Source organism: Megascapheus bottae, chromosome 12 (assembly GCF_031878675.1).
Source record: "Megascapheus bottae isolate mThoBot1 chromosome 12, mThoBot2.hap1, whole genome shotgun sequence".
Lineage (NCBI taxonomy): Eukaryota > Metazoa > Chordata > Mammalia > Rodentia > Geomyidae > Megascapheus > Megascapheus bottae.
This window is the reverse complement of record NC_143520.1, coordinates 2,355,449-2,368,461: the sequence shown is the minus strand read 5'-3', so window position 1 is coordinate 2,368,461 and position 13,013 is coordinate 2,355,449. Positions and strand designations below refer to the sequence as shown.

Genomic DNA, 13,013 nt, shown 5'->3' with positions numbered 1-13,013 from the left:
AAACACGTGCAACCATCAACAAAAGTCATAGGAATAGAAAGCAACAGATCTGGGGTATTACATTTAGGAGGTAACAATGACAGCAAGAGTTGTGAACCCAAATGTATACAGGCAACCTCTACTATATACAGTGAGTGAAGTAAAATGGGAGACAAACAGTGGACAGTTCTTGTGGGTCAAGTTTCTGTAACGTGGAAAGTACTGCACACATTATTCTCCAAGAAGCAATAAGACTGAATCTTTTTTTAGGAGTGTAAAATTTCCTACAGTTTAATAAAATGAATACCAGGTAGGGGAAACATGGGGAGGTCGGGAGGGAAGAGATACAACAGAGGGAGGAAAAATGAGCAAATATAGTGAGTATAATGTACATTATATTAAAAAAAACTAGATAACTTGAGGGTAGGAAAATAGAGAAGAATGCAAGAGAATGATGTGTGACAGTAATCAAAAGTATTGTACTCATAACCTCACTTAAGGAACTTTGTACAACTACTTTAATAATAGGAAGAACAACAAATAAATAAAATGAAGGCCAAAATATCAACACCTTGCATAGCATAGAGCTAAACAAATTCTGCCTTTAAACTACAAATTTGCAAATTTTAATTTACAAGTCACAGCTACTAACTAAGGAATGTGAGAAATGAAGAATGAGAGGGGAAATTAAATGGTAAATGATTAAAAAAAAGAATATCAGACCTTTTCGCTCCACCTATTTGAATCTACTTCCAACAGGAGAACCTTTTCCACTGCAGAGATTATATCAATTATCTGAACCATACGTCTGAAAATTGTCTAGCATTATGTTCCTTTTACTGTGTTCCATAGTTCCTAAATCAGTAAATTTTGGGTGAGGAACAATAATCTGTGTTCTTAATAAGATGGTAATGTTGCTTACTGCTATTGGTCCATGGATCATACTTACAGATATACTGGTCAAACTCTCATTTGTTATTTAAATATATGCTGAGAATTAATTAAGGCTGAGTATTAGTTTAAAATTTAAGATTTAAGGTTCACTGGTAAGGAGCCGTGAGTTTGGCCTAGTGGTAGAGTGTTTGCCTAGCATGCATGAAGACCAGGGTTCGATTTCCCGGTAATATATACATGGAAAAAGCCAAAAGTGGTTGCTGTGTCTCAAGTGGTAGGACCCTACCTTTGAGAAAACCTAAGGACAGTGCTCAGAACTTGAGCTCAAGCCCAGGACTGGCAAAAAAAAAAAAAAAAAAAGTACACTGGTAAATATGGTGGAATAAAATTTACTTAATAGAATTTTACTGTACAATAGGAAGTCTCAAACTGATACCACACAAAAATAAGACAAGTGAAGTTGCTCAAATCTGTAATCCTTCCTATTTGGAAAGACAGTGCTGGGGGACTGCTACAGGCCAACAGTGTTAGGAAACTCTATCTCAACCAAGGTGTCAAATAACCTGATATCCCAGCTCTCCGGGATTGAAAGAACACAATGGCTGGAAGCCATACACACTATCATCTCCTGTGACAAAGAAAAGCACAAGTAGGAGGATCACAGCATAGACTAGAAGCCTACCTGAAACATAAAGAATGCGAAAAGGAACAGGAGGTATGGGTCAAATGGTAGAATACCGGGATATCAAGTGTAAAGCCCTAAATTCGACCCAGAACTGGAAGGAAAAAAAAAGGACTATGAGTACAGATAGATGTTTTTGTTTGGTAAATGAGGGGAATAAACCTTTTCTGACTAAAACAATCTAAAACACAGAAGAACTGTACTTGAGAATGTTTTTGTTTGGTAAAGGAAGAGAATAGACCTTTTCTGACTAAAACAGTCTAAAACAGAGAAGTAAAGTACTGTACTTGAGAATGTTCAGGAAAGTAGAGGCATCATAGTTTCAGTAAGTTAGACAAGAAGTTCAGTCTACACAAAGAAACAGGAAAAAAAGATGTGGTTATGGTCTGAGAAGCTTTTCAGAATTCTGGGCATTTCTGTGGGAGTAGTTTAAGCAAATATTGCTATAGTAAAGGTCTCTGGAACAAACAAAACTGTAGGTTTGTTTATAGATGGTGGCAGGAAAGCAAATTAAATGGGATGATTTTCAAAAATGAGTAACTGTAGTATAGAAGTAGAAAATAATGGTCATTGAACCAAGGTATAAAATAATGAACTTAGCTTCAAAAATAAGAGTGTCAGAGATTAGAAAGTAAGGAGAAAGAACATTAAGAGATTCACTCAAGTCACACAGGAAGCCCTGGAAAGGAAAAGAAATTCCAGACTTTATCCTTTAATAGAATACATTTAGTGTTTGTGAAATTGGACTCCTGTGAAAACACACAGACTTCAGTACATGAATGAAGAAAACACAATAAAGGGATCAAAGACAAAAGGGCATTTGGATACACACCAACTGAAAGAGTAGTAGCTACCCTACTAAATAATTCATGTGAATCTTTTCTTTTTTCTAAATCACACCAAAAAAAGATTTACTAAATTATTATTATTATTATTATTATTTTGCCAGTCCTGGGCCTTGAGCTCAGGGCCTGAGCACTGTCTTTGGGCTTTCTCAACACTAGAGCCACAGCATCACTTTTGGCTTTTTTCTTTTTTTTTTTGCCAGTCCTGGGCTTGAGCTCAGGGCCTGAGCCCTGTCCTTGGACTTTCTCAAGGTTATCTACCACTTGAGCCTCAGCACCACTTCTGGCTTTTTTCTATGTATGTGGTACCAAGGAATCAAACCTGAGCCTTCGTGCATGCTAGGCAAGCCTTCTACCACTAGGCCAAACTCCTGGCCCCACTACATTATTATTTAAAAACAAATTTGGAAAATGAACTATACAACTTGTGGGTGGGTATAGGAGGAAAAACTGGGAGATAGCAAGGGAAAGGGTGACATTGTTCAAAAAGAAATGTACTAATTACCTGGCTTAATAAGTAACTATAAGTCCTCTGTACATCACCTTTATAACAACAATTAAAAATTGAAAAAACAAATTTTGTAAACGTGTGTCATAAAGATTCAACAATTTTGCTTCTGGTATATCTTAAGGTCATAAATCAGACTTGTTACACTAAAAATTCAAGTAAACAGAATTTAGACAAAAGATTCTGCATTTTATCTTGAAATCCTGCAAATCCTCTTTGGAAATTTAACCACATCCATTTTGTTCAACTATGCAAACAAGAAAGTTAATAAACAAAGCATTAAGCATTTCAGTGTATTTTTAACTTTTATCTAGAAGGTGCATACATAAAATTTTTATTACTAGGAAAGTAAAGCTAGGGCTAGTAAGATCAACACCTGACTTAAAAATGAGAAAAATGGCCGGGCGTGGTGGCTCATGCCTGTAATTCGAGCTACTCAGAAGGCTGAGATCTGAGGACCAAGGTTCAAAGCCAGCCTGGGTACAAAAGGACCTGAGACTTATCTCCAACTAACCCTAGAAAAGGGAAGTGGTTCTTGGCTCAAGGGTAGGGTGGTAGCCTTGAGTTGAAGAGCTCAGAGACGGTGCCCAGGCCAAGTTCAAGCCCCATAACCCACCAGAGGGGGGGGGGGCGCGGATCTGAAACATAAGAAATATAAAAAAAACTAGAATATGAAAAGATACTAAAACTACCCAAGACTTTTAAAATGATTTATTCTTTCATACTGTTCTTCTTGGCAATGCCCAGTCAATATAATTTTATTGTTTTCACTTTATTCTTAATGCATTCGTTCTATTGTTGATGTTAGTATATTTTAACTTCATGCTTATTAGTTGTTTTGTTTTTGTGAGTTACTGGGGCTTGAACTCAAGGTGTCATACTTGCTAGGCATGCCCTCTAATGCTTGCGCCACAAACTCCGACCCTTTTACTCTAGTTGTTGTTTTAGGTAGGTCTCTTTCCAGGCCACCTAGGCTGAAACCCTGTTTTGTTTTGTTTTCTTTTGTTTTGTCAGACATATCTCCCCAAGACCAGTTTTGTAATTGTTGAGATAAGGTCTCACAAGCTTTTTGCCTGGGCTCATCTCAACCAGCATTTCTCCCAGTTTCCACCTTCCAATTACGTATACTTATAGGGGTAAATCACAGTACCGTGGCTGGCTGGTAATTATTTTTATTAGTGTAGGATTTGAACTCCAGGTTGAACATATTTCAAACATGCATACTACCACTGAACTATTCCTTCATCCCCCAAGATTATTTTTTACTTAGGGAAATAAGCTTTTTCCTCATCTTCCAATGTAAAGAAGGTTTTGTTCAGAATTTCATTCATTTTTTAGTGTTAGGAGAATTAATTTCAAAAAGACGTCTGCAGTAGATTTTTTTTTTTTTTTTGCCAGCCCTAGGTCTTGAACTCAGGGCCTGGGCGTTGTCCTTGAGGTTTTTCAAAGCTAACAGTCTACTACTTGAGACACAGGACCACTTCCAGCTTTTTCTGTGTATGTTGTACCAAAGGACTCAGGGCGGCTTTGTGCATGCTAGGAAAGCACTCTACTGCTAGGCCACATTCCTGGCTCTTGAAGCAGACTTTAAGGAACTGGCTCAGATTTCCATGAAACCAAATCATTCAATACACCAACAGACGAATTTTAATTAGAGTAAATGAAAGAAGATAGATTCTAAAGAGAACTATTAAGATCCCTGCTAGTCTAGGTTTAGAGGCTGAAGAAGGAGACTACATATAGGAGACACCTTTTCAAGGTAATGGACCGATTCACTATCTTGAGTGTGGCAAGATGTATACACTTGTCAGTAAAATACACTGCATTGTGAAACAACTAGGAAAGTATGCTAATGATGAACACAGTTTGTGATGATACCAGTAGCAATGTAAATAGAAGGTCTAACTTATTTTCCTTCTAGCTCAGCTTACACTCTAGGCTTAAAATATATTTAATAATGTATTTTAATGTAGGGAAATTATACTTCAATAAAGCAGATGTTTACAAGGTTACAGGATTCTACTTTACTCAAAATTAATGTAATTTATTGTCTATTGGGTTCAAGAACTAATTAATAATGATCATTCATTAAAATAACTGACATGTTAAACATAAACACATGCTTTCTATTAATTGTACAGATACTTTGATGGTAAAATTGTTTTAATTCTCTTTATATAATAAAGAATATAGTTTTAAATTTTATTTTATTTTTGCCAGTTCTGGGCTTGTGAGCTTGAGCTTTCTCAAGGCTAGAGCTCTACCACTTGAGCCTCAGCACCACTTCTGGCTTTTTTCTATGTACGTGGTACCGAGGAATTGAACCTGGGTCTTCGTGCATGCTAGGCAAGCACTCTACCACTAGGCTAAACTACTGGCCCTATAGTTTTAAATTTTATTGTTTGATTTATGTTACAAATTTTGGACAAAAATTAAATACTGAGTGTCAACATCTTGCTAATGTTTAGAAAACGTACTATGAGTTACTCACATGATAATCTTTTAAAGAGTGCAGCCATCTGGTCTGGTTTGTCAAAGCTGGTCCTCATTTGTGTTAGAACATCAACATTCTCCACTACAAGTTTCTGGAGAAAAAAAGAAAGAGCCTTGATCAGGCACAGACTTCTGTGTTAATGAGACAAGAACACTCATAAAAATGACAATGTGGAAAGTAAGAAGCTCAAGTCATGAAATCCAGATGCTCTATTTTTGTTTTTTTTTTCAATAAAGGAATTGTAAGTAATTTACATAGGAATTTTTTTTTTATCAGTTTTTCAAGTAAAGAAAAAGCAACACAGCAGAAGAATTAAAATAATCATGCTTAGGAGTGGCACTGTGGCTCAAGTCGTAGAGTGCTATGCTAGCCTTGAGCTGAAGAGCTCAGGGACAGTGCCCAGGCCCAGAGGTCAAGCCCATGACCAACCCAGAACACACACACACAAAAAATCATGCTTAGATACAGAATACTAACAATAATAAACAGACACTAGAGCAGACATATAAAGAGCAACATATTCCAAAATAAAAAGAATTAGTAAAGCTAAAAGTAGCCAAAACATTCTAGAATGTGTCTTTAGACAATGAGTACTTTATCAAATATATACAAAGAGAGAATAACTTAACAAGGACTATATTAAAGTAATGCTTTCCAGCATAAATTATAAATGGAAATGTAAACTATCTACTTTTTTTTTTTTTTTTTTTTTTGCCAGTCCTGGGCTTGAGCTCAGGGCCTGAGCACTGTCCTTGGACTTTCTCAAGGCTAGAGCTCTACCACTTGAGCCTCAGCACCACTTCCGGGCTTTTTTCTATGTATGTGGTACCGAGGAATCGAACCCGGGTCTTCATGCATGCTAGGCAAGCACTTTAACCACTAGGCCAAACTCCCGGCCCCAACTATCTACTTTTCTTCAGGAACCACTAGTAAAAGGAAAAAGGGGGGAAAAAAAAGATATAAATAGCAGAGGGAAAGGACAGCTATTCAAGGAAAGCAAAACTCAATAAAGAATGTTTTTGGTCCCCCCCCCCCCCCCCGTCAGTCGTGGAACTTGAACTCTAGGCCTGGGCATTGTCCCTGAGCTCTTTAGCTCAAGGCTATAGTGCTCTACCACTTGAGCCACCGCACCATTTCCAAATGTCTCTTTTTTTTAAAGCAGCACTGGAAAACCAATTCGGCTTAAAGATTTTAACTAAAACAAACAGAATTAATTTCATTTTGACATAGATAAGCTTAGACTGTAAGCTGAGCTAGAAGGAAAATAAGTCAGATATTCTATTTACACTACTACTGGTATCATCACAACTAAGTTCATCATTAGCATAATTTTCCTAGTATGCTAGTGAAAATGTAATTATAATTTAGTTTCTGATTTCTATAAAGTTCTTTTCACAACAGAATTCTCCTTAGAATCTGTATAATGGCTCCAGGCCTTTATTATACATTATCACCTGTTTCCAAAAAAAGTATGCATGTGTATGTGTTATGTGTGTATCTCCAGATTTCCCATCTTTATCTCTCCTTCAACTACAACCTAAATAAAGTAGGACTCTCTATGCATTTAAATTCTCTCATTAATTTAATGATAATGAAAACAGAATAATCATAGAAACTACAAACGTAGTATAGTTTAACAAAGCAAGATTTCAAGTGAAACAAAAATTAATATTTAAATTTTAAGAAATTTACTTGGCATTGTATTAAAAAGAAATATTAAACTTTTAACATACATTTAAATTTTTTATATTTGAGATCCTATGAAGAAATAGAATTGACATGTAAAATGCCAAAATAATTCTTTTGGCAAGACTGGAAGACTTAAAATTGAAATTGACTTAAAAGCTGCAACTCCCAAATTAAACAATCAAAAAATTTTTGTAGGAAAAAAGATTGGGTGTTTTTTCTTCAGAAAATAATAAACATATTTCACCACAAGCACCACAAGTACACATGTACAGTGTTGGCTTTGAATGACATACAACCATTAAAAATAAAAAAGTTCTGCTTTTTCATGGCTCAGCACTTTTGGAGGGGAGAGGGTTCATAAATTTACTAATTGAAACAACTAGATTCTTGGCCAAAACAGAAACTAGAATAATTAAGCTCACTTTTAAGTTAAAAATAAGTTGCTGGGGCCGGGAGTTTGGCCTAGTGGTTAAAGTGCTTGATTAGCATGCATGAAGACGCAGGTTCGATTCCTTGGTACCACATACATAGAAAAAAGCCAGAAGTGGTGCTGAGGCTCAAGTGGTAGAGCTCTAGCTTTGAGAAAGTCCAAGGACAGTGCTCAGACCCTGAGCTCAAGCCCAGGACTGGCAAAAAAAAAAAGGGGTGAACTAATTCAGCAGTGATACTCACTAGACACTACGTTGGAAATGAACTATACAACTTGGGAGAGAGGAGTGACACTTAAAAAAAAATGTATTAATTACCTGACTTATGTAACTGTAATTCTACCATATATTACCTTTACAATAAACTTTTAAAAAATTGTCTAAAACACATGAAGAAATGCTCGACATCTCTGATCATAAAAGAAATGCAAATCAAAACAACTCTAAGATTCCACCTCACTCCAGTTAGAATGGCCAGGATCAAGAAAACTAATAATAACAGATGCTGGAGGGGACGTGGCCAGGAGGGATCACTACTACACTGTTGGTGGGAGTGCAAACTCGTTCAACCACTATGGAAAGCAGTATGGCAGTTCCTCAAAAGACTAAACATAGAGCTCCCCTATGACCCAGCAATTCCACTACTTGGCATTTACCCAATTGTCCAGAAACAAGGACATACTAAATCCACTAGCACAACAATGTTCATTGCAGCACTATTTACCACAGCAAAGATATGGAACCAACCCAGATATCCCTCAGTTGATGAGTGGATCAACAAGATGTGGTATTTATACACAATGGAATTCTATGCTGTTGTCAGAAAAAACGACATCAACCCATTTGTAAGGAAATGGAAAGACTTAGGAACATAGGCCCAATAATCTCCCTCATTTGTCATAATCAGTAGAAACCTTGGGGTCTCCTAGCAGAGATTTACAATAGAACAAAATCTAGAGACATTAGGCCAAATAGTATGACACTAAATGTAAGGACCTCCAGGTTAAGGAAACAAAAGCCATATAATGAATGACTGCTCTTCTTAATGTACTATGTTATCTCTCATCTCTTTTGCCATCCCTTGGTTATCTCATATTGTTACAATATTTCACCTTGTTATCTGGTACATTTTATATGTGCTTAATTGGTTATTTGGAATTGGATAGGGAAGGGGGGAAATCAAGATAAGTGAGGGGGTGGGTGGGAGGGAAATGGGGACCATGTCATGAGAAAGAGTATCAATGTTTATGAAGTTATGCACCTTCTGTCTGGTGAATATAATGTAACCCTTCTATTAATCACAATAAAAAAAAATGGAGGTGAAAAGAAACCACTTGCCGTGGCTCTCAGCTTTCCATACTCACAGGCTACTCACTAGTCTTGAAAAATGGAAAATGAAGAATCATCAAAGGACTACATTAACTAATCTTCACTACCTCTTAAGAATGGCCTTTTTGAGATACCCGCACAAAAGAATGTGTGACAAGTGAGTTTATCTAATAAAGTAAATGGAAAATTCCAAATAACCACGCAGGAAATTACTAGAAAAAAATTGTCTAAAAAAAGAAAATCTTGTAAAACATTGGGCAATTCCAAATAATTGAATTCTTAGGACTAATCATTCTGTTTTGAAAATCTAAATGATGAAGGCACAATGGTCAGGAGTGAGGATTATATATGAAGACTTTAAAAACATACTGATATTTATGCTGGGTACAGTGGCTCACACCTTTGCAATCCTAGCAATTCAGAAGCAGAGATTAAAAACAAAACAAAACCAAAAAACCTCGGGGTTCGAGGCTATGCTGGGCAAAAAAAGTTAGCCAGATCTCATTTCAATCAGTATGCACTAGTAGTATACTCCCAGTTTCAAGGGAGTCTGCTGACAGAAAGATTATGGCTGACCTCGAGTGAAAACAGCAAGACTCAACCTGAAAAATAAAGCAAAACAGAGTTGGGGGTACCAACTTCAATTGGTTGACTCAACTAGTAACTAATGTTCAAAGCTGTTGTTGATATTCCCGAAATGTTTTACAAAAATTTCATGTTTAAACAGGTAAAATTGAAGTTGGACATGGTAGCATTAACCTGTCATCTCATAAATGAGGATCACAGTTCAAGACCATCCTGGGCAACTAGACAAGATCCTGTGTAAAAATTTAAGAAGTATAGTGCTCTGACTTTATTCGTCAGTACCAAAAGAGAAAGCAAATGGGGGGTGGTGGTGGTAAGGGTTAAGATTAATAAAGATTTTACCTTAAGTTCAGCAACTTGTGATGAAATATGCCACATAAGACTTTCACTTAGAAACTTCATACCATATGGACCAAGTAGTTCTGATAATGACCTCATTTCTGCAAGAAATGTAATTAATTTTATAACTGACAGAGCAAATACACTAAGAAAATGAATACTGACAAACTGAAATATCCCATTATAGAAACATCAATACAAAACCTTGAGAAAAGTTTCTGTGATTAAAAAACACAAAATGCGGAAGTAATTCTCAGACATATAATTGTGCCTAAAATCAAAGTCACAATAGAATCCAAAGCCAATATAATACAAATAAGACAAATCAAGTTTTCAAGATATGTTACTCACCTGATATATCAGAATATTCTTCTGCATTGAATGTTAACTCATTTTCTGTAGGTAAGTTTACAAATGCTTTCATTGCGGGGAAATAGGCTATATGACCATTGCTGACTTGTCTTAACAAAGTTTCCAAATACCTAAAGGAAAAGTCAATTTATAAGTGAGAAAGGTAGCTAAATTAAAAATTTATTATGGTATATATCTGCATTTAAAGTTGACTGACAACATAGGAGTAACCATAAAAAGTTAATTTTCCTAATAATTGAAGTACAAAAATCTTTCCTTCATTTTAAATTTCTAATGCATTCCTTACCAATTTGTGTATAGACTTGTAATTGTTGGCTCTCCATGACTGTCTAAATGTTGTGTTTGCTGAAGAAGGACATTATTAAACACCCTTGTAATATCAATCTGCACATAGTTTTCTATTGACTGGAGTACAGTCATATATGCTCTTACACTTGTTAGGAGCTCTGATGGTTTTGCAATTTCCTGTGTGGCTTGATTATACATGGTCATCCCAACAATTGATCTGCAAGAGGTAAGAGGCAGGGAATACTGAATGACATGACTTTTTCATTTAATGCAAACAATTCATTCGACTGGATATCTGATAATTTTTACAAAGCCATGAGATTACCACTATCATTATCAGACCAGCAACCTAAAAAGGTGGCATGTGAAATAGGAGCACAAATAATTTAAAATAGTTTAAGACAATGTCAGCAACAAAAGGACTGTCTAGAAATTGACCCATTTACTTAAAATATTGCCCTCAAACAACTGCATCACAGTCAAAACAAGGCAACAATTTAATTGTTTTAATCACCCATAGCACATTAAAACATTTTCCTTATGTCCTAAGAAGACAGCCTAAAGGGAAATACAAGTAGTCTTTTTCTACACCAGGTCACTCCTATTTCACTTTTTAAAAAAGACTCCCTCGGGTATATTGGACATGTTGAGATGGATCTTTAAAAAGAATAGACAAGTCTTATCACTAAAAAGAGGTCCAAATGAACTAACTCAAAATGGAAATTACTACTCTTGTATCTATCCTGAGTTAAAAATTGCAAAATTCAACCCACTAGTACCCACAAACTATTTGTTCTAGAGTAAACATCTTTCTTAGGTAAGCAAAGCAAGTTGTTCCCTTGCCTTGGTCTTGATCACTAAACAGGGGTTTGGTAAAAAGAACATTTCTTTTGCAGGGAATCAAACTGTTTACATAAGGAAAACAAGTGATCTGTAAACTGAACCCTTCCTCTACTCACCAATCTTCTACCCTCATCCAGTTGAGAATAATAAACATCAGAATGCATAATGTCCGACTATTAGAGCATTTCGAGTTTTACTGTCGGGATGCCTGTCTCACTAAGGAGAGCAAAAGACACTCTTCAACACCAGCCTTTTCTCTCCAGCCAACTGGTGATCTAAAACTGATTAATTACCATTTACAGACTTTATATTTTGTTCCCTTTCTATGCATCTTAAAGTTGTAAGCTTTATTCTAGCTCCTTACTACTTTACAATAGTTTAACACAGTTAAGTATATGACAAATATAAAAATTCTGAGCATTAACAACCATAGAAACTTCAAAGAAACAGGCAAAATTTTGTTTTATAAACTGCACTGTCAAGAAAAAAATCAAAATAAATATTTTCAATAATATGTACAAAAAATACAAAGCACCATTTTAAAAGATGTTTTGTGTGTGTGTGTGTGTGTGTGATTCAATATCATTTCAATAATTAGAATTGAGTTGTAGTCCACTTGTCAGTGCATTACACTTTTAATACTAGCTACTTAGGTGCATGAGATCTGGAGGATTGTGACAAGCCAACATAGGCAAAAATATCTACAAGATCCCATCTCCAAAATAACCTACAAAAAGCTAGACTGGATGGCTGGCTCAAATGATGCACCTAGAGCACCAGTTGTGAATAACCAAATTGGATATGAGGCCTTGAGTTCAAATCCATGTAATGGCAAAGAAGAAGAAGAAAACAAAAACAAAAACAAACGAGAGTTGGGTTCACAGTGAAAATCCAAACTAAAATGATAGCATACATTTGAATTTAGAACAGATGTAAAAGTGCACCTAGTCCTGAGGTTTTCGAGCACTGACTGTAACCTACTTATAATGAACAATTCATCATCAAAGACATGCATACACATAACTGAAGTTTCCTCAAATTAGTTACATGCTTCTTTTTCCTTCTTTCGTCTCCCACTTTTTTTGCAACTTACCAAACCTATTTCATGACATTATTAGTTTGCAATGTACAAATGTACAAATGAAACATATTGATTTGTTCCAATCTTCTCATCTAGCATAAGAAACAACAAGTATGCCATTCAAATTTGGATAGTTTAATTCTTTGCTAGGTTTCTTACTTCCCAGATTATTATTCTTTGACTATACCAGTTCCATCAATATTTTTTCTCATAAAGAAAAACACTGTATAGCAACAACGCTGTATTAACAATTAAAACAACAAACTCATGACTGAACCAACAGGAAAAAGAAAAACCAAAACATTTTATATTTTCTTACTTAGTAAAACGAATTTCCAGATGAGAAGTCAAATATTCTCGTGGTGTAAAGGTATGTTCCCATACCACCATGTTTGGTACATAATTTATAGAGAAACATAACTCAGAAAGTGCAGTGTGCAATTTATCAAGGCTGAAAAACAATTAAAAAACAGGAAATAAAATGCCTAATATGTCATCATAAGCAAAACAATAACTTTTAAAGTAGAAATCATGCAAGCACTCCACCACTAGGCCAAATTCCCAGCCTATATTTTTACTTTTTAAGTGTATTTTCAATTTACAATGTTATTTGCAAAGTACTTGCAAAAATCTAAATTTAAGTAACTTTTCTTATTC

General features: G+C 35.5%; 1 protein-coding gene across 4 annotated transcripts in view; it reads right to left on the bottom strand.

The window, feature by feature from the left end:
- Nckap1 (NCK associated protein 1) overlaps positions 1-13,013 on the bottom strand; it is a 90,811-nt gene that overhangs the window by 17,941 nt on the left and 59,857 nt on the right. For all 4 annotated transcript variants that reach the window (XM_090342501.1, XM_090342502.1, XM_090342503.1 and 1 more), the window contains 5 exons: positions 12,676-12,807; positions 10,431-10,649; positions 10,124-10,254; positions 9,776-9,873; positions 5,400-5,493 (listed from right to left, as the gene is read on the bottom strand). In XM_090342501.1, the coding sequence (XP_090198627.1) occupies positions 5,400-5,493; positions 9,776-9,873; positions 10,124-10,254; positions 10,431-10,649; positions 12,676-12,807 (674 nt within the window). The remainder of the gene's footprint in view (positions 1-5,399; positions 5,494-9,775; positions 9,874-10,123; positions 10,255-10,430; positions 10,650-12,675; positions 12,808-13,013) is intronic.